Genomic DNA, 27,672 nt, shown 5'->3' with positions numbered 1-27,672 from the left:
GTGAATGGGGCACCACAGCTGCTGCTGCAGGGAAGCGAGAGGAAGCAGGCTCCCAAGCAGGATCCAAGGAAGAGCCAGGGGAAGGCAGCGGCCACTCTGCATCGGACCATGCCGTAAAGCAAACTCTGCTGAGGAAGGTGGTAAGCGGGCTGGAGGCAGGGTGAGAGTAAATCTGAGTAAATACAGGTATATGGGGTGTATTGTTTCAGGTCCACAGACTGCTGCTTGGAAACAGAGTTATGCTTGGTAAGAGAGACTTTGGCCATTTGTTCTCTAAGGTATACAGAACAGAGTCCATTGCATTATGATTAGAGCCAGAACCTAAAATTATGTTCCCAGAAGGGAACAAACAGTATAACACTGTACAATTAACTTCCAGGAATTAGTCAGTGGAAGTTGAGTGACCCACTCCTGGTGTTGACATTTAAAAATCTTCTCCCACTGTGTTGTGTAGAGTCACTGAGGTTAAAGATGTCAATGACCTACTAAACCATAAAATCTGTTCCCCTTAGGGGAAGGACGACAGACTATAATCTCCACAGGTATATAATACATATTAAAATATATCATGCTGCTTCTTAGCTTTGAAAGAGCCAAACCCAATGCATTAGATATTACAAACTGCAATGCAAAGTCACAGCATCAGACACAATACTGATACATATTCGCAAACAGCTTTTCCCAATATTGAGATGGCAAGCTTTTGAATTTTAAATAATTAAAAAATAAGTCACATTAACCAGACATCAAAGAAAAAATATGAGAAATGCATGTCCCGGCATAAAATGAGACACAAGGCAAATGAATTTTTTCCTTAAATATTAGAAGGGATTAAGGGTTTTAAGGCAGGAGTCTTCCTAGAATGTGTCGCTTATCAACTTAAGAATAAGAAGATAAAACTGAAGTGCTCAGACTCCAATCCCATAAATATAAAATCCACATAAATTATACTTTGTAATAAAGACAGATTCCCTCTCTCAGACTCCAGAACAGATTGCTTCATGTGCTCCCATGGGTTGACTGTTAGTGTGAGTTTATTGTGAGTTTCTTTGTATAATAAATGATGTGTCTGATTCACAGAACTGAAAAGCTTGAAAATGTAATTTTAAAGTATCCACCGTTATAATTGATCATCTCTCTCTCTCTTTAAAAAATGTTTTAAAATCTCATGGATAACTGGTGACAGGGGAGGATCTCAAGAAAATTATAAAGAAAAATCTGCAAGAATGCTAAATAATCTCTCAACAAACATATTCTTGCTAAGTTATTTTGTTAATAGTGCAGTAATTTGTTGTGAAGAAATTAAGCAAGTGCTTTTTTCTGTGTCTTTCTTCTTTGTGTATCCTTATCATCTTTTTTCATACACACACAAACAAACAAACACACCAATTATACATTGTTGCACAATCACAAAATCTATAACTTACTTACACAAGAAATAAATTAGTAAGCAAAGAAGAATAAAGTATAAGGAGAATTCTTTTATAACAAAGAGGGAAATGGTTACTTACTATTCCAAACTACTGAGGATAAAATCCATCTTTCAATAAACTTAGAGGATCAGTTGTAAGTTTGTCTCATTCCATGGTTTATGTATCGCTGTATAGCCTCATTAATAGTTTTCAATAAGGGTTGTTCTTTTTCTTCCTTTTTATAAACTGCTTTGAGGGTTTTTATGGTCAAGAAGTGTATGAATTTGATGTAAGCACAATTCCAATTATAGCATTGTGACAGTTTTACTGGCAAAGCCCTATTCAATCAACTTTAGTGTTTAGGGTCTCTTGCCTCTTTTGACTGAAAGTCAGCAAGAAGGACCTTTGATTTCTAACCTATACCTACATAGTGGTTCTGATGACACCGTTTAGGATCTAACTTACCTGTTTACTACAGCAGATAAAGCAAGTACTAGAAGTTTGGCTGCGCTTGTATATTCTTTATGTTACAAATGTGTCTTTTTGTTTAATTAAAATGTCTCGTTCTGAACAGGTCATTAAACAGTGAATGTGTACAGAACTTCAAATGACCCTACCCAAACAGAGCATCTATGTCATATTCATTGCTGTGAATGGAATATAGTGGGGTGTGCAGACCGAAAACCTCAGACCAAAAAGGAGTTTTGCAAATACTTCAAGGAAGTAGGAAGAAATATACTGTATGTGTTTGTTTATTTGCTAATCTTAGAAGCCTCTGAGCCAAGATAGTCCTGCTTCCTGTTTCGTAACATAACCAATCCGTGAGATAACCTTTCCTCTTATTCAGTGGCTGCTAAGCTTACTTTGGAGTCTTTGGTGAGGTACTCTGTCAGAGGCTATTCAAAAGGCTAAGTATACACTATGTCAACTGCGTCACTTCTATCTTAAGACAGAAGTACTGTTTTTGGGGGACAGGGGGCAGGCTGGTGTGGAGGACTCCCTGGTCCTGAATAGGGTAACTGTGCCCCTGAAGGACCAGGTGCGTAGCCTGGGAGTCATTTTGGACTCACAGCTGTCCATGGAGGCGCAGGTCAATTCTGTATCCAGGGCAGCTGTCTACCAACTCCACCTGGTACGCAGGCTAAGACCATATCAGCCCGTGGACTGTCTTGCCAGAGTGGTGCATGCTCTAGTTATCTCCCGCTTGGACTACTGCAATGCGCTCTACGTGGGGCTACCTTTGAAGGTGACCCGGAAACTACAACTAATCCAGAATGCAGCAGCCAGACTGGTGACTGGGAGTGGCCGCCGGGACCACATGACACCGGTCTTGAAAGACCTACATTGGCTCCCAGTACGTTTCCGAGCACAATTCAAAGTGCTGGTGTTGACCTTTAAAGCCCTAAACGGCCTCGGCCGAGTATACCTGAAGGAGCATCTCCACCCCCATCGTTCAGCCCAGACATGAGGTCCAGCGCCAAGGGCCTTCTGGCAGTTCCCTCATTGCGAGAAGCCAAGCTACAGGGAACCAGGCAGAGGGCCTTCTCGGCAGTGGCGCCCGCCCTGTGGAACGCCCTCCCATCAGATGTCAAAACGATAAGCAACTACCTGACATTCAGAAGACATCAGGGAAGTTTTTAATGTATGATATTTTAGTGTTTTTTGGTTTCTATGGAAGCCGCCCAGAGTGGCGGATGGGCGGGGTACAAATAATAAATTATTATTACGTATACGCTTGCTGACACTCTCAAAGATCTTAAGTGAGGCAGCACTTACCCTTGCAGAAGCCATGCTGGTTCCACTTCAGCAAGACTTGTTCTTGGCAAGAGATTTCCACCAGTTTTCTGTTAAGCAAACTGGCCTGTTTTCCAGGATCGACTGGGGTTTCTTTCTAAAAATTGGAGTTGCATTGGCCACTCCCCAGTCCTAGATTTCACATTTGAGTTCTTTTAGGAACTGTCTTGCGGATGCCTTCCAGACCCAGCAACTTGTCAGCTTTTATTCTGCCAATAAGGTAGAATAAACACCTCAGCACCACTATCTGCCTCAGTTCCTCAGACTCTTTTCCTGCAAAGACACATCCAAATCATTCATTCAGCTTCTCCTTCCTTAGCACACCTGTAATCCATTTGCCTCACTAGATCACCTCCTGCTATCAATGCATTTAAGTAATATTTTCATGGTCTTTGAATGTGCTCTTCAAATTCTTCTCTATTTTTAGCATCCCTGTTGCTGTCTGCTTGCACTTCTTTTAAGTTTGTGTACCTTTAGGTTCTCATTTGGACTTCTGTTTTCTACAGAAAGGCTTCCTGCCCTCAGCAACGTTTTTGACTCTGCTCGTTAACCTGGCTGGCATCCTTTCCTGGTCTGAGGTAAAACTGTACTTTCTAGTGGAGCTTCTAATACAGTGGTGCCCCGCAAGATGAATTCCGCAAGACGAAAAACTCACTAGACGAAAGGGTTTTCCGTTTTTTGAGCTGCTTTGCAAGACGAATTTCCCTATGGGCTTGCTTTGCAAGACGAAAAACGAAAACGTCTTGCAAGTTTGTATCCTTTTTCTTAACACCGTTAATACAGTTGCAACTTGACTTCGAGGAGCAACTCATAGAACGCGGTGTGGTAGCCTTTTTTGAGGTTTTTAAAGACTTTGGTGATTTTTGAAGCTTTTCCAAAACTTCTTTTAAACTTTTAAAACTTTTTTTTTGGGGGGGTTGGATTTTGGGTTGGGGTGTTTGGAATTCAAGGACTTGGTGTTGGGGAGGGGTTTGCAAGAATCTGGAAGCTTGTGTGGTTTTTTTCTGCATTTTTATGATTTTCTGTGACCATTGGGCCACTCTGCTGTTTCTAAAAAAAAATTCTGGATTTGAATTTCTGTGTGGTGGGTGGCTGGGGGAACAGTTGGGGAGGGGGTTCTCCAGCAGGAAGCAAAGAGTGGAAGAGGAACCTTCTTTGAGTTGTCCCCCAGAGTCTTAGAAAATGTGCTGTACACTTTGTTGATTTTTAAATGTTTTTCTGTCATGTTTAGAAACTTAATTTATTCTTCCTTCAATTTTTGAAATGCTCTTTACAGTATGTGTGACTTTAAAGAGCACTTAATAAACTCTTGTTGTACCAAATTTGGCTTTGTTTGGACTTTTTTTTGACCATAGGAATGCATTAATTGAATTTCAATGCATTCCTATGGGTTTTGTGCTTCGCAGGACGAAAAATTCGCTAGACGAAAAAACTCGCGGAACGAATTAATTTCGTCTTGCGAGGCACCACTGTATTGTGGTTTTAACTACACAACCATGGAATATTCGCATATTCTACTTCTGTTGCTTTATCCTTGCGGCGTTACTTTCTGTGTGTTTTCTGGCAGTCTGCATTATGGCATATCTAGTATACTGGTCTGCGTGTTGCTTGCATTGTTTGTTGTGTTTAGTTTGCAACACAGGGGTTTGTTGTTCTGCATTATGGCCCTGGCAGCCTGTACTGAAATCTTCAATAAATTCCCTCACACTCGCCCAAAGTGGACACGGTGGGGCTGTTTACTCGACTCAGAAGCTCCGCTGAATTCAAGGGGGACATGCTTCCTAAGAGGCGTGCATTGGGCCCACGTGCTTAAAACTGACAGAACATGTTTTTTTAAAGAGTAAACAGAAAGCTTATTTATCCGCGAGAAACTACAGTATTGCATATATTCTGAGGGGAAACCACGTTCCCCGGTCACCTCACGACGAGGGGGCGGGGCAAAGAAAACCGCCTGGGCCAACAAGGCTCCGCCCCCTTGTCCGCGTTCCGGCCTTGCCTCTTTTCTCGAGCGCGAGGCTAACTGCCGTTCTGCGTGAGAAAGCGCGCGCGCACGCACGCGCGCACTGTCGCCGGGCGACCTCCACCGCCGCGCGCCGTCAACGGCATTTTGAAGAGGCGCGCGCGCTTTACCCAGCCGGCGTTCTAACGGTCTACATGGGCACGAGCCAAGGGTACGAGCGCGCATGCTCCCCTAGAGCTTCCCCTTGACTACACTTCCCCCCCACCACCACTTGCTCCCCTGTGGTTTTTGTGCGTGCGTGTGTGTGTGACCCCGCCCGCTTCGCCCGCTCTGCCTTTCTCCCCCTCCCTTTGGCGCACGCGCGGTGCTCTTCCTTTGGCCGCCCCTCCCAAAGCCCCGCCCCCTGCCTCCTTCAACCTTCCTGCACTCCGGCGCTCCTCTCTCTTCTCTCGCCCCCCCCTTTCTGCGGCGTGAGGTAAAGGAGGGAGGGAGGGAGGGGTGGCGGACACCCACGCGCACGCACAGAGTGAGCGAGTGAGGCCGAGAGAAAGAGGGAGCCGTTCCCTGCTTACCCGTCGTGCATTGCGAGGTTCCCTGGCACTGACGTGGCCGCCGGGAGCCGCCATCTTGTGTGCCTGGGCGCAGTGAGGGAAAGAGAAGGGAGGGAAAAGGGAGGAAGAAAGAAGGAAGGCGGGGAGGCGGGGGGGAAGGAAAAGAGCAAAAAAACTGAGAGAGAGGAGGAAAACGCAGGGAAGGAGCAGCCCCGGGTTCAAAGCAGCGAGGCAGACCGAGACGCCGCCCGGTAAGCAGCGCTAACCCTCAACGCTTTGCTTTTTTAGGCTGAGGGCGGGCGGGGAAGCGGCGAGAGGCCGGGCGGTGCCGGCGCTTGGGCCTAGCTCAGGGTCGGGCGAGGGAGGGTGGTAATAATGGCGTTGGAATTCCACCCGGAGGTTCGGCCCTCCTCTTGCCATTCCTCCGTTTGGCCTTCAGCGCCAGGCCGGGGAGGGGAGCGGAGCCGCAGGCCGCACTGCAGGCTTGGCCTCGGCGGAGGAAGCGGGCGGGGGGGGGAGCGAGAGGCCCTTCTGAGGCTGAAAAATACCGAAGCGGGGAGGGGAGACTTCCTTGGATAGTCGCGGGAAGCGAGACGCAGCCGAACGGCCCACCCTTGAACGCCGTCCTCGCCAACCATCGAACCTTAACGGCTAGGAAGCAGCCAGGCCTCCTTCGCCCGCCCTTCTCTCCCCCCCCCCCAAAAAAAAGACCCTCTCGTTGGAATTTTTTTTTTTTTTAACGTTGTAGACAGCCAATTGTTTATCCTTGTGGTCAGATCTCCTCTCTCCTCCCCCCCCCCGCACTCGCCCCAATCTACGCCGGGCACTTCCTTCAAACACTTTAAGAATTATTATTACTATTATTATTATATCTTTGTAGAAATGTATAGGAATGTCTCGTCCCACCCTCCTCCCCGACTCGCTTTCACGTTGCTTTCCTTTCCTTCCTAAAGTAGCAGCTTAAAAATAAAAATTAAAAAACCCTCCTTGACTGAACAGTTGAGGATTGACAGGCATGTCTACTTAGTTTTAGCTGGACTTAGAAGGGGGGGAACCCCCATAACTATGAGGACACGCCCCATCGTGACCTGCTGCTTAGTTCGAGCCCCTGGGGTTGTTGTTTGAGTGCAACACCCCCATCCCATCCCCCCAATAAGCTTGTGATCTCAACATTTGGGGTACATAGGTGGACAGGTCCTCCCTTCCTTTATTTCGTCTCCTGTGGTTGATCCCGAGGTTTCTGGGTATGGGGTGGGGAAGCTGAATTTTGATCACTTAGTCACTCACTGGTGACTTCATCAGCAGGACAGAAAGTTACGCAAGTGCAGAAAAAGTGTGAAATGGCAGAACAGAGAGCTCCTCTTCGTCCCCCATTTCCAGGGTTGAGATTTGAGGCTTTATGCAGCAGACACATAAAGCAGTCTCATTGCTCCATAGAATTATTTCATAGGGCCCCCCTCCCCAAAATACACTACAACATTGGCAGTCCTGAGCTCATTGGCACAGCTCGTCTTTGCAGCCAGATGCACTCTACTGGCAACAATCCATCCTCTTATATTTTTAGCTAAAACAATTTCAGTTGAAATATTTCTTGGGTTTTTTGCCAGCTTGTATGGTAGTGACAGAACCGCAGTGTGTCTGTGAGGGAATGAGGAAGGGCAATAGGTTTCTCCAGTGAAGGGGTTTGGTACCTATGTCTTTCTCCTTGGCCCCTTTGAATAAGTAGCTCCAAGTTGGCTGTGAAGGAATATCAGCCAAATGCTGGTCAATATCCTTTCTTAATTATGTATGCCTTGTAATTGGCAATGAAACATTAGGTGTTTGGTGGTGTTTTTATTTCTTAATAAACTCTACATCAATACATTTAGTCCTCCATTGGTGAATACAGTTTAAATTATTTAGTTCTCTACAGACCTCTTCCCTTCCTTGAAAAACATTGTTTAGCTTATGTTTTTAGCTTAAACTCTATAGCTTAGACGTAAGTGTGTGAAAATCCAGGAAGTGTTTCTGTGCATTCTTTGGGTATGTTGGGTGAAACCTACAGAATAAGGAAGGATCCAGATTAGAGAAGTTCAGCTTTCCCAACCATTCAGTTTTGTTTCTCCCTCCTTTTCTAGTGTATATCTATCCACTCTTGCCCCTGTATCTGAACTTAAGGGGATATTGGGCAAACAGTTAGGGGACTATTACCCACACTCCTGTATTCACATGTACTGTGGTGCTTAATTTTCTATATTTAAAGGATTAAGGCTGTAAGAGAGTGTTGAAGGCCTCCACGGCTTGTGAGTAGTGTGTAGGGGAGGTGCAGGTAATTACTTTGGTGCTTGTCGAGGAAAATTGGTTGTACATCTTCAGTGAACAAATAGTATATATTCCAGAATGAACATTGATAGGAGGTTGGTGTGGTACTGGCTCATTCCAAGGAATATGGTCATGTGTAAGAACAAGGCAGACTTTTCCTTCCTCTCTCTCTCATTTTCTTCTGACTAACTTCTTTAGATGCATCTTCTAAGCAGCTCTGTGAAAGAGAGCGATAAAAAACGCTTTACAGGTTGTTTTACATAACAGTCCTTGTGTTGGGGGATTCAGTGGTTAATTGGCTGGAGCAGGGTTAGAACAGAATTGTTCTTGTGTTCGAAACTCCCATTGTTCTAGCCGCATTTTGCGACGGAATTTCATTAGCGCAAGCAGTTTCTGAGCTCTGGGAGCAGTCCCGCACCTAAGATGTCAGATTAAAACTGCAAAGTGGAAGGAAAGGAGACCTTTTTCTGCCTCCCCGCTTCCGGCTACTCTCTGAAGACTAGGAAGAGACCCTCTTAAGAATACAGTGGTACCTCGGGTTAAGAACTTTACCTCAGGATGGGAACAGAAATCACAGCAGGAGGCCCCCTTAGCTAAAGTGGTACTTCAGGTTAAGAAGAGACCTCCGGAATGAATTAAGTTCGTAACCAAAGGTACCACTGTATTAGGGGGTAGGCAGGGGAAGGACTAGAGCCTGTGAAAAATGAACATATTTTAGCTGCAGTTCATTCATTTTCAGCTTTGTGTTGTTATTTAAAAACTGTGCCTAGACTAATTCCCTTGTTGCACCTATAACCTAGGTTTAAGGTCCCATTTAGCTCCTAACTTTCATAACTTAGTTTCTAACACTGATTACATTGTCATATGGGAGGTTGGATTAGTCAGCCATAAGAACTTTGCTGTCCTTTCGACCACAAGGGAACAGGCACTGTCTGTTGTGCAAACTCCTTCAGGGAAGTATCAGCTTACACCGTAGCATGAGGTTGTACTTACCATTGTATTAAAACTTTGTGGGCCATAAAATCAGCCAGCTTCATTGTTTATCTTTGACCTTGTCGCTTGTCGTCTTCAACTTCAAGTTTCTTACTTGGGTTGGGCACACCAAGAAGCCTTAACTGGAAACACTCATTATTAGAAAAAAGTTAACTGTTGAAGTGGTTGTGGAGTTCTTACCAAGGTACTCCACACTCCTCAAAAAGTGAGTGTGGGTGACCTTTTTTGGCCCAAGGCATTCACATGTTTCCAACCCTTGGCCACATGCCAGTGGTGGATGTGGCCACTCCACCCTCATATTCTGCGCACTCATTCACAGTATGCATGTACACTTGCAGACACACAAATCAAAAGAGGAGGAGTTGCCATCATTGCATCACTTATCAATCTGGTGACTAAGGTGTTTATTAGTTTACTTTAAATTACATGTCAGTTTCTTCACAAAACAGGTAGAAGTCCCAAAGGACTAAATCTAGCAGACCAGGGTTCAAATTGTCACTCAGCTATAAAGCTGACTGGGTGACCTTGAGCCGGACATTGTCTCCACCTAATCTACCCTGCAGGGTTGCTGGGGGGGGGGGTTGGAGGAGGAGAGCCATATATGCCACCTTCAGCTTCTAGGTGGAAAGGTGATCTAAATATAAAAATATTATCAAAAGAATGATGAATAGCAGTACAGAACAGATATACTGCAGTGCTTATCCCATTTTATTTTATTTTAAGTTTGACACACACTACGTCCAACACATAAATGGACATATAATAGCCACCAAATGCCAGACCACTGGTGCTATCCAAAATTCCTTGGGGAAACAAATATGCTGAAGACATGACAATTCGGCACCACACAAGCTTCCCTCTAGACCAGGGGTTGTCAACCTGGTCCGCGGTAGCGGGTTCTACGGCACAAGCTGAATCCTCCTTCCATCAAGCACTGGTGGGTGGCAAGGAAATTTTACCATCAAGAAAGATGCATTAGTGGGTGGTAGGTATAAAAAGGTTGACTACCTCTGCTCTAGACAGTAACTTCTCTACCCCACCAAATGCTGTCTTTTCTTTTGCTTTTCCCATTGTTTCCAAAATCCATGTAGTTTGGGAGGTGGTGCAGAAAAAATTGCTGAGAAACTTTATCAGACCTTTGTTCCTGGGGTTAATCAGCCCTGTTATAAAGCAGTGCTATCTCTTACAGGTATCATTAATCTCAGATTATGACGTAATTCAGTGAAGTTTCTATTTCTTTATTTATTGCCTAGTTTCTAAGATAATGTTCACCAGAATTGCACTTTTAATACATGTTAGTCTTATTTTAGACTTTATAGAAAAAGCATGTTGTATGGTTGGAAGTATAAGCATTAAATACCCCTTTGTTGTAATGAGGTTTCTTTCTTTATAGCTCATGTATGATAAACTTGTATGGGGGGAAATCATGTTCATTGTGCCTCTAATTCTCCAAGCAGACTCCATACAATAATTGCCCTGCTGGATGAGGCCAATGTCCATCTCTTCAGCATTCTGTTTTCAATAGTGGAACAGCCAGAGATCTCTGGGAAGATTACAAACTGACCATATGAGCTGCTGCTTGTTGAGTCCTAGGGTCAAAGGTATTCTGCCTTTGAAAACATTGAGGTGCTATTTAGCAGTCAGAGCTATTAGTCATTGCTAAACCTGCTTTTCATGAGTTTTTCTAATCCTTTTTTCAACCACTTTTAAGGTAGTGACTTATTGCCCCAACCAGGTAAGGTATGTATGCATTGCGTGAAGTCCATCCTTTGGACAAAAGGAAGCATTCAAATAATGCATAACTAAGCTTTTTAATTTTTTTGCAGATTAGCCTACCTTTGGAGGGAATCTCGGCTACTCTAAGCACTACATTTGCAAAAATAATTTGTCTTTTTTAATATTTATATTTTATTAAGGTGATTTCAGTTAAAAGAAATAAAGTGATACAGAAAAAGGAAAAGTGAGAGGGAGAAAAACGAGAAACATATAAAAGTGAAAATATACACAAAAAGCAATACAGTATATGATATTCCCATACATTCTTGCATAAATTAGTATAGTACTATTGTCCTAGTGCTTATGTAAATGTTAATAGCATACTACATTTTGTATAAACTCATTCAAAATGTTATCGTATTTATCCATACAGAGTCTGCGCCTGTAAGCATGTTCATAAATTGCCAGTTATGTCATATGAGTCCATTGAATGAAGGGTATCATATCTTTATTTTTCCAATTCCTTAATATCAATCTCTTGGCCAACATTAGGGCACAGAAAATCAATTTCCGTTGTCCCATTGATAATTTCCATACTGCAGGTGTATAGTTCAATAAAATATTCTCCTCTGAAAGATTTAACTTTTTCTGCACAGTCATAGTTACACAGTCTAGCACTTTCTCCCAAAACTTAAGTAAAGAACACTGTACAAATATGTTTTCCTTGCCACATTTCCAGCACTGAGCTATCTTAGCTAACCTTTTTTATACAACCGTAAAGGGTCCAATAAACTCTAAATATTATTTTCTGTTGTATTAGTCTTAATTTTAAATCTAATTACACCTTAGGTATTGAAGCTAGTACATTTTCCCACTGTCTGGGTAATATTGAAAGTTCAAATTCTTTCATGACAAAAATAATTTGTCATGAAAGTGTTCAATTAATCTTCTCCTTGACCTGCTCCATGACTTATTTGAGTAAGCAAGATATAATATGCTCATTCTATGAGAGATCTAGTGCTGTAGAAAGAGATCATTTGAGAACAAAATATGAATGCCTGTGTTACTATCATACCTAAAATAGCTGGCTAGGTGCTGCTTGCTTCCCATTTGAAACTGGGAAATAGTCCTTATGGGGGAATCTTGATACCCTAGCTCAGGGGCATTTATTGTCTGAGCAGTTAGCAATCGTTTGCTTTTCTTAGACCCTGATATGGTAAGAGTCTCTATCATTGTCCTATTTGTTTCAAATTCAAATGTACTTTAACATATTTTATGACTTAATTGTTTTTTCATTAAGACTTTGAATCATGTATGGTCTAATTAGGATTCATTTTAAAACATGGTTATTTTATAGGATTGGAGAACAGCTGGATATTCTTCTTTTCTGAATTGCTACAATCTGATACCTAGTTAGCTTGGAGTGGGCACCATGTAACTCAGTCTGACATAGTTCTGAGTAAACATGTATAGAATTGCACTGAAGGTGAATGGGGCTTTAAATGCAGTGAGTGTTGTTCCCTGGGTGGTGTTACCTATAATGTACCATGCATATTATTGGGAAGACATATCAATGAGTGGATCTTGCCTTCATTTCTGCAGGACAAAAATTCAGTACAGTATTAACATTATATAATCAGAGTAACTGTGATTATGCCTTATGGCCACTGTCGGAATAGAATGTGAAAGTGACGTTCCCTTAAACTGATCTACAGGAATTCCTTTTACTAACTTGAGTATTTTGCTATGTCAGCTGTTCAGCCTTGAAATGTCACTTGAGCCCCTTTTTGCAACTTTTAGGCAGGGATAAGCTTCCACCTTTTGCAACTTTTAAAATTTATTCAGCAGTCTTTCTTGCAGTATGCAAAAATCCAACAATATTACTTCTAAGTAATTTTTTGAAGAAGTGAAATACCACATGCTAATATTTCCATTCTCAAATTCTTTTTTCATAGGCATCACAGCCCAGTAGTGTTACACACTATTGCTTGCTTCCTCCTCTGATTTATAATCTCACTAAAAACAGTTCAGTACCTTTCCGTGCTGAGTAACAATTAATGCAGCTTAATATTTAAGCCATTTACTGCGAAAAAGTATTTTGCTCTAGGCCTGTGTGCTGTTTGTGCTCTTTGCTTGTCTAGTTGCAATCCATTTAGTTTTCATTGCTCGTCACAAATGAAGGCATGTTCAAGGAACATGCAGGGTTGGTGTTTTTTTAATGTGGAGAGTTGCCCCATGTATCTGTATCTAGCAATCTGCCTTCCTGTGCAAGAGCCCAAAAAATTGTGTTAAAAGAGCTATAGAATTATTGAAATATATGTTTGGGACTAAACTAGACATTATGCAGGATAGGTAGATGCTTCCAGAAGCAACAGCCCTATGAAATATCTTCCTCTTCCTGTAACAGCTAGTAAAGACCACAGAATGTGGAGTCATTGGATGGTTTCCCTGCCCCTGCAAATGAGCAAGTGAAGCAGTAATAGGAAACTCAACCACACAGTGATATCACAGTGTGTTCTCTTTTACTAATTGTTATGACTTTGAAAGCAGAACATGTTTGAGACCCAGAGACTTACTGCCAGGGAGCTTCTGGCAGTACACATAGGCAAACAGGACTGATGTTTGAGGGGAGGCAAGGGGTGTTAAAAGACCCTGCTGCTGTATTTTCTTTAGGAATAAAGGGCTCTGTACCATTGAACAAGTCTCCTCACCCCACTCTTCCTTTGGATGCAATGGAGATACATGCACGTCTGCTATTATAGGGAGTGCTAAATATGAAATAACATTTCCCTGTATGAAGTTCACACCGGCCTGCAGTCCATAAGGTATAGTGAATAAAGTATATGTGTTGGTGGCTGTTGCCTCATCATGAAGGGACTTGGAAGGGATGCTAAATGGCCAACTCTAAATAGGACAAATGCTTGTGCTGCATCCATACACATTAGCCAGTCTACGCTTCTTACATGAATAGCCAGGACACTGCTAGTATCTTGAAGCACTCTTTAGTTTATTTTTTGAAAAGCACAACTCTTAATTGTGGGGAGAACCTGTAAGTCTCAGTTGGGGATTAATGTGTGCAGACAGTCTTGACCACAAGGGAATTCTTCTGTAGCAAGCAGCACATGATACTGAAAACATTGGTTTGGCTAGCTAGTGAGTTTGTGTAGTTTTAAAGTTAACGTATGGTGGTACCTCGGGTTAAGTACTTAATTCATTCCGGAGGTCTGTTCTTAACCTGAAACTGTTCTTAACCTGAAGCACCACTTTAGCTAATGGGGCCTCCTGCCGCCGCGCCGCTGGAGCCTGATTTCTGTTCTTATCCTGAAGCAAAGTTCTTAACCTGAAGCACTATTTCTGGGTTAGTGGAGTGTGTAACCTGAAGCATATGTAACCCAAGGTACCACTGTATTCCTTTTCTAATGCCCATCTTGTATTTGTAGTCCATGCAGGCAGAAGGTACACAACTGCATACAAAAATCTCTGCACATTCTGTTGGGGAATGAAAGCTGTTGGTAGTCATGAGGTGTGTGAGGGGGTGGGAGACAAAGTATAGAATAACTAGGAGAAATGGTTACTTGGACCTGTAGGAAGAAAGGTGAAAGGGCAGTGGAAATGTTTGGGGAAAGGCAGAAATAGTTGCTTATTGTACTCCAGTATCTCCATGGCACTATTTTAACACTTTAATTTATAGTTTCGTAAAGTTCCAAAATGGTCAAGAAATGCTGCAATGAACTATTGCATAATCATGATTTTTATTTAATCCTGTTCCCATGGAACCTGAACATTAGTCTTTTCCAACTCCAGCGCAGTCTTACTGAAGTCTGTAGAATTACTCAAGAGTTTATGGGTTGAGATTTTAAGTATAAACGTACACACAGCTGTGATGCATAAATATTTTAGTTTTGATGTTATCTTAAATACTGTAAACAGCCAGAGGCAATTGAGCTACAAATATTTCATGTGTAGTTTAGACACAACTATGCAATGATATGTATGGACTGTGTGAAATAAGCTATTATGGGCATACAATAGTCAGGTATTAAGAGTGTTGTATGCAGCTTCTTCCTGAACCATGGCTGGGGAACCTGTGGGCTTCTAAATGTTGAGCTGTATCATACAGCCATGCTGGCTAGAGCTAATGGAACCTGGAGTGCTGCAAGGTTCCCCTCCTCTGATCTAAGCATGGGTACATGCAGTTAGAATTCACTGTGTGGCAGTGAATAGAAGTTCCTAGGAAAGATTCCCACACTGTACTCTATGCTGAACTGATGTTAATAGCTACTCACCTAAAAGTTTGTAGTTGATTTATGCCATCGATCATGGCACCAGGTAAGTGGTGCCCTCTCAGTTTTGTTGCTGCATAAAGTTAATATCTTTGGTGGTATTTGAAGCAATGGTAACTGAGCCCCTGGTATGTGCAGTTTTCTTGGGAGTTTCATGTCATGTGCTTAGTGTCTGGCATGTTTAAAAGCAGGGGTTTAATCTCAAAATATTTAAGCTTCTAGCAGAAAACTGACGATAATGCAGTTTTTTTAATTTTGGCCATCAATCTTTTCTTTGTTATTTTTGAGGTGTCTTTGTTTCCTGAAGCATTCTTGAGAGTCATACTTTTGGAAATGCAATTAGCAGCTGTTGAGTGGTGTTGACAGTGATCTGCAGGAAACTGAACATTGTGTGACTACCATGTTATACTGTCAGCTTGTCCTAACAAAGTTTATAGGATGTGTTAATTTGCAAAGCTGAAATGTGAAATGTATGGATTGATTATCTTTGGAGCACTCCTAGCAAGCATGTGGAATATGTTTTGTAAGAAAACATGGAATATTCTTGGCATCTGTGTTAATTTCTGAAAGACACGCTATTAGCAGGGCATCATCTTCAAAAGAAAAGCGATGTCCCAGAATAACATAGTTGAGTTTGATTTAAAGCCACTTCCCAGTGATCTAAGAACATTGATACATACTTACTACAATAATATAGATAATTGCATTTTCTGCTAGGTTAGTATTCAGTTGTGGAGCAAAAGAGAAAATGGGTGAATTTGCGTATAAGTGCAGAGCATTGGAACAGCTGTGCACCTTCACAAGGTGCAGGCAGAGAGTTAAAAGCTGTCATGTAGAAACCGTGGCCAGAAAGCAGGACTTGTTTTTTACTCCTACAAGGCCCTTCCTCTAACCAAATAAGGATTGTTGTTTGTTCCTCTGGTGACAGAGAGAATGACTGAAACTGTAGGGAAAAGCTGCTTTGCTAATATGAGCTAGTCACGATGTTACTCCTGATCTTTGTGTGTGTAAGTGTAATAAAGGTGTGAACCATGTGTTGACTCATTGTATATAAAATGTTCTTTTTGGCTGCCACAGTGAAATCTGTTGCTAAATAAAGGTAATGCGTTTTTTTAAGACAAGCAGTGATCCTGTTCTAAGAAAGTGCTTTAAAATCCACATGGCTACCAATATATAATTCCTTTTTCTTTCTCGTGTGCCTGAACCGCGGTGCTAGCTGTCGATATGTCTGCCAAGTGTGGCTAAGTAGAAGCTGTGTCCCCAAGTAGCCATCACCTTTTTTTCCCTTAGCTTTTTAAAGCGTTTTTAGTATTTGGAGTGGAGGGAGAACCCCAGGAGCTTAGTTGCCTAAGTCTCTGCTGGTGATGGGTTGGGGGGTTTTTTGGATTTTTTTGGGGGGGGGGCGTTGGGAATTTTGAAACAGTGTTTTACCCTTTTATAAGAATAGCTCTGCTGGAATCTGATTTTTCCATCTCTGAATTATCAAGTCAATCCTAATTTTGGGGAAGTGGTGCTTGATGTGCTGTGGATTAGTGGTGCCTGATGTGCTGTGGATTAGTGATTTTTTTTTTTTAGTTAAGGAAAGTAAAATAATATTTTATTATGACATTCCTGCTAATGATACTAACTTCCTTGTTACTATAGCATATTTATGACAATTTTCAAAATGCTGGAAATTAGTAGCATTATGCTTTTACTCAGACATTTTAAAACCTGGATGCTAGTCATTTTAGCACTAGGACTTTGCAACACAACCTCTCCTCCCCCTGTGTGGCCCCCAAATTTATTCTGCAAATTGTCATGGTGGGGGCACAAGGAGCGGGGAGAGATCTAGTGCACAAGTGGAAGTCCTTGTGCTAATGGGACTGCTTGGTTTGATACAATCCAGTATATTTAGGTTCACAATGTATTTTGAGTTGTAAGACTTCCATGGTAGCTGACAATCCTGTCAATACAGTCTTGTTATACTATCTCAGAGTAACTTGGGGGTGTCCTCCCCCTACTGCTCCTTTGTTGGTGCCTTGCCTTGCTTGTTACAAGGTTTGGTTACAAAATAAAAAGTGCTTGAAAATCAATAGGAGTAAGTTGTGAAATAGGCATGACATTATCTAAATCCAACTCCAGTGGTCATTTTTTTTGTTTTGACGTAATAAAGATTTCATGTTCACATCTGTGAGAAGCAGTAGTATAAAGAAATATGTTTCTTGTACACTTTGAATGCTTTCTCTAGAACAGTGTTTCCCAACCGGTGTTCCGCGGCACACTGCTGTGCCGTGAGACATTGGCTGGTGTGCCGTGGGAGGGAGGCGGGCGAGTCGGGTGGTGAGAGGCGGCGGCGGCGAGGATCCACGTCGAGCCGGGGGCGGCTCCGCGGTGGTGGTGCCGAGCGGCGGGGCAGCGCGTGCAAAAGGGAGGAGCGCGAGACAGCGGAGGAGGAGGAGGCCGGCATGTCCGGGCAGCAGCAGCAACAACAGCAGCAGCAACTCCCGGCGACGGCTCCTCAAGCCCCGCCGCCGCCCCCTCCTCCGCCCGCTATCACCGCCACCACCACAACAGCCGCCGCCGCCTCAGTTGCCGCCGTCCCTCAGTCCCTCGCTCTGCTGCCTCCTCCCACCCCCAAAGCTTGGAGGTTCCCTGGCAAGGGGGAGGGAAAAAACTTTCACTTTCGTGCGTCCCTCCCGGCGTGACGCTGCGCGCTGACGTCACGGGGCTGTAATGGTGGTGTGCCGCGAGATTTTTTTCATTAAACAGGTGTGCCGTTGCCCAAAAAAGGTTGGGAAACACTGCTCTAGAATACTATATACTGAAGAATAAGAATTTACGGCAGCAAACTTTTCATTTAAGGTATCCATACAACCCTTTTTAGGCAGACCTTACAAAGCATTGATTAAAAACAAAGCATTGATTAAAAACAAAACAGTAGAATGGAAAAGACCATTTGTTTAGAAGAAGTTGTCATTTCTCGCTCCATTCAAAACAAAATGCTTCTGCAGAAGGCCCTGTGATGGGAGAGGGGAGGGGCTACCATTCAAGCTGGATAGTGGGAATTCCTCAAGCTTCTTTCTTCTCTCTCTCCCCTTCCCCCAAACTGGTCAAGATAGTCATACTACTTGCAGTCTCCTACAAAACCCATTTTGTGTGTCTTGTGTTAAAAGTATCTGTTACTGTTGGTCTTTTTGCAGTATCCAAAGCTGAGAACCCACCATTGAAAATGTGGGTTCTAATCCCTGTTCACACTCTTAAAACTTCTGCTCTGCATTGGGCCTCCATTGTTTCACACTTAACACTTGGAAATAAATCTCACTGAGTTCCAGGGGGCGTTTACTCCTAAGGATTGAGCTGGGTGTGATCATCACACTGTACAGAACTAACTGTTTTGAATTTATTTTCTCCTAGATTTCTTTGGCCAGTGAGTGAGCACCAGACTTAAGCATGGGAAATATTTTCGCTAACCTCTTCAAAGGCCTTTTTGGCAAAAAAGAGATGCGCATACTTATGGTCGGGCTGGATGCTGCAGGAAAGACTACTATATTGTACAAACTTAAGCTTGGTGAAATAGTAACTACCATCCCTACTATAGGTAAGATGTCAAGCAGCTTCCCTTTACAAATTTGTGACTGTTTTAAACATATTTAAAAGTAGATAAAGATTGGAATTGTACACAGACTGACAGTACTGTTGAGTAAACTTGCATATGGTTGATCTGCATATGTCTGTGATGATGCACTTGTTACCCAGGTGAAATAAGCATTTGGTCGCTCTAACCATGTTTATAGATCCATTACAACTCATTGCTTAGAGAGCACAAGATACAACTCCAATATTTCTTAATTTGCTTCTCTTCAAGAAAGGATTTGACTAATGCTGGAATAGTAGAGGGACGAAAATGTTGACAATGTCTATGAATGTTAAGATGTTGCTACAGCCATTTTTGTTGCTTTGGTTAATATCTGCTGTGATATATAATATGTTATCTCATCGGTCGGTTGTATTTCCTTTTTAAAATTGAGAAACTAGCCATAGGAGAGGTGTCATCCTGTAAATCCTTTAAAAACCTGTGGCAAACATTTGAAAGAAGAAATATTGCAAAATACAGTAGAACCTCGGCTTACGTTACCCTTGGGTAACATAAACTTTGGGTTGCAAAAGCGGCAAATCTGGAAGTATTTTTCCAGATTTCGCCGCTCACGCATGTGCAGAAGTGCTCTATCGCGCTGTGTGCATGTGCAGAACCTCTGGTTGCGGAAACCTCAGGATCTGGCCGGAGCTCCAGAACGGATCCCATCCGCGACTGGAGATAACACTGTAATACGTGAAGCTTGGCCTGTATGCTTTTGAAAATGACAAGCGAATAATATTTAGGTGCAATTATGTATTCTAACTTACTTGTGGCTCTTCACTTGGCAATATGTTTTCAGTGTGGCCTTCAATATTTTCAGCTCTTTGGACTATAGTAGCTCACTGACATTGCCATTTCAGATGCAAAAATCTGTGTTAAATAAGCTGTTTGCTCTTTATGAAGTATATATTTGATGGGGGTATTAGTGTATATTCTCAATATGCATTTTAAGACTGGCTTTTAAAATGTGGACCAGTTGGTCAGGAGATTTGGGGGGGGGGTAACAAGCATATAATTGAATTCAACCATTTCCTTCTATATCTTAGTTTGGGTTATATGGATGAGCATGCTGTTTCACTTGTTAACTGCTCAACTTTTCTCCCACTTTTTTGTTTCAGGTTTCAATGTAGAAACTGTAGAATACAAGAACATTAGCTTCACAGTGTGGGATGTAGGTGGTCAGGATAAGATCAGACCACTCTGGCGCCATTATTTCCAGAATACACAAGGTGAGCTATTTTCTGAAACTGACCATATCCTTTTTTTGTATTTATAGAGACCCACTCAGGCATCTTCAGTTGCTCCATAACTATGTTGATAGCATGAAGTAAACCTATCAGCTACCTGTCTAGTACTGAGTGTGATGGGATATGTCTTTAGGTCTTTTTGTCCCACAGACTTTTGTCATTCAGAATGTGAAACTTGCAGTAGGGATAGTCCATTCTTAGCACAAGTATCAAGATAGGACATCTCTATTCTGCGTCAGCTTAGGTTATGTTAGTTCATTCACATATGTGACATAACCCTTGCAATTGCATTTTGAGTGTTTTCTTTGCAAGTATGCTAACAGTTGCATTCCCCTAAATCAGAACCATAGTTTTGCCTGCAAAAAAAAAAAAAAATCTAGGTTCAGTCCCTAGCATCTCCAATGGAGATCGAGAGACACTGCTATCTGGAACCTTGGAGAGCTGTTGTCAGACAGTAAAGAGCTAGATACACAGGTCGGTCTTCTGGTTCTTTCTGCAACTTCTGTGTTCCCAAAAATTAATCTCAAGATTCTATGAGATTCCTTTCCACAGGATGTACAAAAAACAAGCTCCAGTAGTATGCCATGGTCAGTACAAGTACCTTCAGTGTTGGCTTCAGGTTTTGTGTCAGTGTTTGGCAGCCAAACAAAAGGAGTGCCTAGCAAGCTTGCCCAATTGTCCCCTCTCTAGCTTCTGCAGTAGTTTTGGCCATACATTGGTTTAAAGTAGCTGTGCACCTGTGTGTAACTCCTCCATATCACCCCAGGGAACAATTGAAGGCCTTTTGTGGGCCAAATTGAACCCATGGACCACTGGTCTGTTTTGGGTGTTCATGTCAGCAACACTAGCCAAGTGTCCCTTCTTTTGAATAGAACAAGTCCAGGGAAAACGGAAGGCAACTCTCTAAACCTGCTAGCATGTTGTAACTGAGGGTATGTAATTTGTATAATAAAACCCACTTTCAGATCACTCAGTGGCCTATTGATTGTTAGCTTCATGATCTTTTAGCGAAGTTATTGCTGTGTGCATTAAATCTTGGGCCTGTTTTATGAGTGTCTCTTTCAGCCCTCAGGGCTGACTAAGCAAAGGCTGTGACAGATCAGAATGTGTTTCGCTTTCACAGTTTACCTTTGCATGCAGAAGGTTCCAGGTTACGTTTCCTGGAGTACCTAGGTAGGGCTGACAAAATCCTGACTGAAATCCAGGAGGGCCACTGCCAATCTATGTAAACAAAATTGAGTTAGATGAACTTACGGTATATGGCAACTTCATATGTACCTGCACATGTGTAATAAGGTTGCCACAGCAGCAACGTGGCACTAAAGCAAGCTTTAGGTCAGGAAGTCAAGAGTCAGATGTTTTCTCGGACATGACTTCAGGTGGTCATTTGTGCCTCGTCTACTGGCTGCTTTTCATAAGTAAAATACTAGACATTGGCTTTTATCCTGGTAAGTAAGAAAGTCATTTTGGTAGCATTTCAAGCATTCAACCAGCATTTTGCTATCCTTCTTGAGTAATCTGGGTATTAGGAGAAGATTGTTGAGGTATTCCTATGTAGTAATGTCATATAGCTTCTCCACACCTTTTCTGTAAATGAAGCTGTGCGAGGTCTCAAGTTTGTGACTTTTTTCCATATAGATATCAAAGCACTTTCAAGGTGAGCTATTTTAAGTAGCTTTTCCAGTATGTTGTAATTTGGCTGCATCAGCATGTTACTGATGAAAACGTCAGCAATAGCGCTGATCTTAGCTATAGGATGGCTTCTCTTGAACACTTGGTTAGATAGCACCACCTTAGGACATGTTGACTGACAGATGAAGGTAAAAAAATACGCAAGTCCCATCATGTTAAACAGTTCTTCTCTAAATATTGGTCTTTTTTTCTTTCATCTGTGGCTTTAGCATGCAGAATTTTGGTAGGCGCTTCTTACAGCTTTCTTTCTAAGAGCCCAAGAATATTATTTAAAGGGTTCCTACTCATTCTTTCCTACCTTGTTGACAAATGCCCAGAATTATCTCATCATTTTGATATTGTTATAGCCTTGGACTTTGAGCAGATTCCAGAAGATTATATACATCCATTGGCTAGATCAAAAGCAATGCTTGAGTAAATGGCTTCTTCACATAGTTCACTATTACTTGGTTGCTGTGTGGCTAGCTTTAGCCCCATAACTAGTGAATTTGATTTAAATTACATTATAGATTGCCAGTGCCTATTGGTATAGACACATTTTTATGACAATAGACCTAGTTCCATACTTAAAACTTCCTTTCAGAAAGGCTCTCTGTCTCCATGCCTGTCCATGTAAACAACTGTTGTTTCCTTTGTAGGTTTGATCTTTGTGGTTGATAGTAACGACAGAGAGAGAGTCAATGAGGCCCGAGAAGAACTTATGAGAATGTTGGCAGAAGATGAGCTCAGAGATGCTGTCCTTTTAGTGTTTGCTAACAAACAGGTAAGTGATCGTGAGCAGCACAGCCAGAATGGTACCCCAGGGTTCCCTTTGCCTCCAGTTGTGATGGTGGGCTGTAAGAGTTCTCACCTTCCAGTCACCCTCTGTTGGTTATGTCTATGGACCTTGCTGTCGGCAGTGGGCTGAAAATAATATTACTGACAGATTTCAGAAGTAAAATATATGGTCTCTTGCATGACACAGTTGCATTAAGGAGCCCCTGGGACTTCCCTTGCAACACAAAACATACAATTTTACCATGCTAAAAGTGCTTCTTTATTGACTTTCCTGAACTGCTGCACCTCCAAACAAATTGTGGCACCACAATGCCATTATGTAGGGGTTTAAAAGTACCAACAATATCGGTCAGAGTATGAATATATGAATATCCCAGAGCATCTGTTGCCTTTACAAGTCTCACTTTTCCATCACTTTTTCTCCACCACACTTCAGACAAGTTAGGAATTTTGCATGCTACATATACGGCCAGATTCAAAATTTCCACTCTCGTCATGATCTGTACTGTGGGCCTTCTGTGTTCTCACTGGATTGAGAAGGGTGGGTTGCTACTGTTGCAAGCCATGTGAGAGCACAAGGATGTCTTTGGCCTCAGGGAACCAGATCTGGTTCTGTCTATATCACACCGTAGCCCAGATCGCACAGATTAATGGTCAATGCAACATCTTACCATTATGCCACATTTGAACTGTATGTTGCAGATTCTTCCTATGAATTCTCTAAAGGAAACAAAAATCAATTTTCTAAAGCAAATTGCTTCCATTTTTCAGGACCTGCCTAATGCGATGAATGCAGCAGAAATCACAGACAAACTAGGACTGCATTCCCTTCGCCACAGGAACTGGTATATCCAGGCCACCTGTGCCACTAGTGGAGACGGTCTCTATGAAGGACTGGACTGGTTGTCCAATCAGCTCCGAAACCAGAAATGAAGCCCTAAAAATACTCTTCTTTTCCCTCTTTTCTCCACCCCTCCTTATTTCCTCCTCCTCCTCCTCCTTCACCCTTCGCTTTACTCTAACGTGGCAAACCATGCTACTTTGTGGTATTGAGTGCCGGAAGCTGTTTTCATTTCTCTTGTCACAGGATGTCCTTCACCATGCTGTACATGTGGCAAATCCAAGCCTGAAAACAGTTTAGGTTTCTTATTTAATGTAAATAGTTCTTGTTTCCAATGAGACAGTTTCTGGTACTCCTATGCAATATTACTCAGCTTTTTTATTATAAAGAAAATCAACTCGCTGTTTAGTACTGGGGAAGGGATTTGAAGTGGATTCAGAGAAAAGTTGCCAGTTGTCTGGTTGTACGCTAGAGCTGAATACAATCCCTCTTGGCTTGCGAGGTCTGTGGGGAGGCCAGATTTGGTGGCTATTTTTTAGCCTGGAGATGTCAGTTTCTTTTTTAGAAAAGAAGGAAAGCTGAAACACTTGAACAAAATGTCCATTGTGAGTTCTGCAACAACTTGAATACCAGCAATTTAACATGTTATGGGTCCATGGAATGGGCAGCATCCTGGATCTTCCTGTGCTTGACAACCTCTTTTGTGTTTTTTGTGAATGTGAGATCTCCTAAAGTCAGAGTTCAGTTCAGTTCAGGCCACAGACTTAAGAGAAATTGGCGCACGTGTAAAACACTATGACCCTCTAGTGCTCTCTCAGATTTGGGCAAGAAGGTTTTTCTCCTCTTGCATCTAATTTGGATGCCATCCTTTACCTGTTCCATTGTCGCCCCCTCCCCAAGTGTTTTGGACTTTTCTCATGTAGAACTACAGTACTCCAGAAGACAAATTATTTCCACAGAGTACAGCAGCCCATAGCAGTGCTCAGCTCTGTCATCAGCAAGTACTGTACTTAAGTAAGAAATGCCATCCAAGCCACCTAATGTAATGTTTAGGGGGGGAAATACTAAAAGCATGAGAATTTGGAGTTTCATTCCATTCTAGAAGTGTTTGATGCCATTTTTTGGAACACTCCCATATCTGTATATGTGTGGAAACCCCTTCACATCCCTCATACTGCAAGGTTCAGATTTGCCATCAAGAAGACCTCTTAACTTTTTTTTTCTTTTGTATTTTGATAAAACACTGAAGAAGCTGGAGCTGTTTAAACTTTAACTTGAGGAACTATCAGAACTGGTTTGTTTAGTGTTGTGGAAAATCTCTTTATTTGCTTTCAATACACAGTAATCAACTGTTTTGTATACTTGTTTTCAGTTTTCATTTCGACAAACAAGCACTGTAATTAAAGCTATTAGAATAAAAATCTCTTAACTATTTCCTGGGGTTTTCATGCTTTGCCTGTTCCATCTTGCTGGGCTCCATAACCAAATACATACTGAATAAAGCCTTTCATGGTCTTTGCGCTCTTCAGTTTCTGCTTTTGAGTAGCCTCTTGGACTAGACGAGTTCCCTTCCTACCTCCTTGAGCTCCTGCATATTGAAGTAAAGAAGTAGTCCACGAAGCTGTTTCTCTCTCTCGTATATATCATGTTAAAGCAGACTTGTGAATGCTATGGAACATGCCCCTCTTGTAATCTGCCACATACCAGTTCAACTCTTACTTGGGAACATATTGTGGGTTATAGTGAGTTACCATATGGGTTGTGGGCAGAGTATTGGCAGGAACAGGCTAGTGGGCCAGAACTGTTAAAAAAGCAAATGAGGCATATACACTATGGGTAATTTTAAAGTTGTGTTATTTAGCCACCCTTCAAGAGTGACCCTACACTTCATGTAAATAACTGAATTAGAGAATTGCCTTCCTCCAGCAGGGGCTCCCCAAAAACCTCCTTTCAGCTAGGTAAACATGTTTGCAGCTGTTAAAAGTAGGGTTGCCATGCGTCTGGAATTTCCTATGCATAGCTTGTATTCAGCCCTCGTAAACAGCTTCCAGGTGGGAATCGCACAAATCCGGGAACATTCAGAATTATGGCAGCCCATGTCGGGAAGTGTAGATTTTGGCGAATTTCATTAAAAATAGCTCAAACAAAAAGAGAGCTCAATAACTTTGGGCATGACAACAGCTTTGGCAAAAAAGAAGAAACCACTTTAACGTCCAGATTTTCACTTTTTGAAATACAGCAACCTTTGTTAAAGGGATTCTTCAGCAGGGAGGAGGACCTTGCAAAATCTCTGAAGCATGAAGGGAGATGCAGTTACAGCAGTAGCTGAGGTAGAGGACTCCTGTGAGTTGGGGTCCTACATAATTTGGCATGGCAGAAGTAGGATAAAATGTGAAACATGCACAGTGGTAGTGTCCTTTTCTGGTGTTCGTTGGCAAAAGGCCATTTCCTTAGTTCTCAGTTACAGTTAAAAACTGATTGTCCATTCTGGGCTATTGCCCGAGGCTGCTGTGATGTCTTGAGTGTTGGCAGCTATTTGATAACCACACAATCCCCACTAACTCAGCCCTTGGAAAGGGTGTTTCAAGTCATTCTATAAGATATACCCCATGTGGCATTGCAGCATGGGAAATTAGCATAAACCCATCCCCCCCCCATTTAAGGGTATGTTCCCAACAGCTTACTGATACAAAAGCAAGTACATTTGCTTACATGTTTCTCATCCATTAAGTCCAAACTGGCTTTGGGAGGAAGCCATTCAGAAAGTGATTAAATTTTCCCTCTTTGCCCAGTAAACCAAGTGTTTGGAATAACACACTTGTTTCATTTCTTCAAGGGGTTGATTAAAACTCTTAAAAGTCATCTGACGCGAAAGAACTTAAGAGCTTAAGTCTAGACCAGGGGTCTGCAACCTTTAAGACAAAAAGAGCCACTTGGACCGAAGAAAAAAAACCTGGGAGCCGGAAAACCATTGCAACATTTAAAACAGTGGGGAGTGTCGGGGTACACAATGCACCTCCTCCCCTCGCTAGTATCTGCCCCGGAGCTGCGGCAAAGGTGTAAAAGAGCCACATGCGGCTCCGGAGCCGCGGGTTGCTGACCCCTGGTCTAGACTAAGATCCTCTTCTCAAAGTGGTGAACCAGATGACCCAAGGTACAATGCCTGTCCTAGGCTTTCAGACATCCAGCTTCATTGGCTAGTCCAGAGGTCTAAGTAGCTCAGATCTTGTTGGTGTATGCAACATGTTCTCGCCTTATTTACATTGAACAGCTGCCATTCTGCTGCCTTTGACACATCCAGTTCGGATGGATCCTTTCTGGAGAAATTTGAAGTTGGACTTTCACAGCTCCCAAGTCGTTCTCACATTGCAATTCGGAGGTTGATACTGAGAGTGACTTTCTTGATCTGAGCTTTGAACCAGGGACTGCCAAAACACTGCTCACACTCCTATCTACCATGCTGCCCTGTGATGGGCAGCAAAGCTACTTAAGAGTTATAGAATTGCAGAGTTGGGGGGGGACTTGAGGGTCATCTAGTCCAACCCCAGGAATGAAGAAATCTCATGTGGTCCCCCCCATCCAGTTTAAAACCTTATCGGGCTCTGCTTAGCTTTGCAAATGTGCTAGCAGGTGTTTCCCCCCCAACATAGTCCACTTGAAAAATTGAATGATTCCTGATCTGCAGCGGCTTCCCTGTTCACTTAATTGGAGGAAGCCAGCCTGTGTGTGTGTGTGTGTGTAGGTAGGTAAAGGTAAAGGACCCCTGGGATGGTTAAGTCCAGTCAAAGGCGACAGGTTGCGGCACTCCCAGGCTGAGGCAGCTGGCGTTTGTCCACAGACAGCTTTCCGTGTCATGTGGCCAGCATGACTAAACCGCTTCTGGCGCAACAGAACATCGCGATGGAAACCAGAGCACACGGAAATGCTGTTTACCTTCCTGCCACAGTGGTACCTATTTATCTACTTGCACTGGCGTGCTTTCGAACTGCTAGGTTATCAAGAGCTGGGACAGAGCAATGGGAGCTCACTGTCGCGGGGATTCAAACTGCCAACTTTCTGATCAGCAGTCCCAAGGGGCTCAGTGGTTTAGACCACAGCACCACCTGCATCCCTGTGTATACAGTGGTACCTCAGGTTACAGGTTAAGAACTTTGCTCAGGATGAGAACAGAAATTGCGCGGCAGCAGCAGGAGGTCCCATTAGCTAAAGTGGTACTTCAGGTTAAGAACAGTTTCAGATTAAGAACGGACCTCCGGAACGAATTAAGTACTTAACGCGAGGTACCACTGTGTATATATGTGTGTGTATGGTTTTGTGAGTGGTCCACTACGGATATTTTTGTGAAGGACAAATCTTGTTACGAGATTCCTACATTTACAAAAGTCTCAACAACAACAAAGGAACAAAGGATTAGAAGAAAGCCATAGCTAACAATTATCAAAATAATTTTATTGTAAAGTGGCATTATTCTTTCGATTTTGGCATG

General features: G+C 42.6%; 2 protein-coding genes across 3 annotated transcripts in view; both read left to right on the top strand.

Moving 5' to 3' along the window:
- WNT3A (Wnt family member 3A) overlaps positions 1-27,672 on the top strand; it is a 247,707-nt gene that overhangs the window by 205,764 nt on the left and 14,271 nt on the right. The window lies entirely within an intron of this gene.
- Positions 5,266-24,701, top strand: ARF1 (ARF GTPase 1). Of its 2 annotated transcripts, none has more exons than XM_082192665.1 (5): positions 5,266-5,377; positions 18,407-18,590; positions 19,748-19,858; positions 22,207-22,331; positions 23,117-24,701. In XM_082192665.1, the coding sequence occupies exons 2-5, from the start codon at positions 18,443-18,445 to the stop codon at positions 23,276-23,278; spliced, it is 546 nt and encodes a 181-aa protein (XP_082048791.1). In that variant the 5' UTR covers positions 5,266-5,377; positions 18,407-18,442; the 3' UTR covers positions 23,279-24,701. The 2 variants fall into 2 exon arrangements, with proteins under 2 accessions (XP_082048791.1, XP_082048790.1); XM_082192664.1 differs by lacking the exon at positions 5,266-5,377 and adding an exon at positions 5,588-5,968.

This window comes from Podarcis vaucheri, assembly GCF_965113315.1.
Source record: "Podarcis vaucheri genome assembly, chromosome: 12".
In the NCBI taxonomy this organism is placed as follows: domain Eukaryota; kingdom Metazoa; phylum Chordata; class Lepidosauria; order Squamata; family Lacertidae; genus Podarcis; species Podarcis vaucheri.
This window is presented reverse-complemented; position numbering and strand designations above follow the sequence as displayed.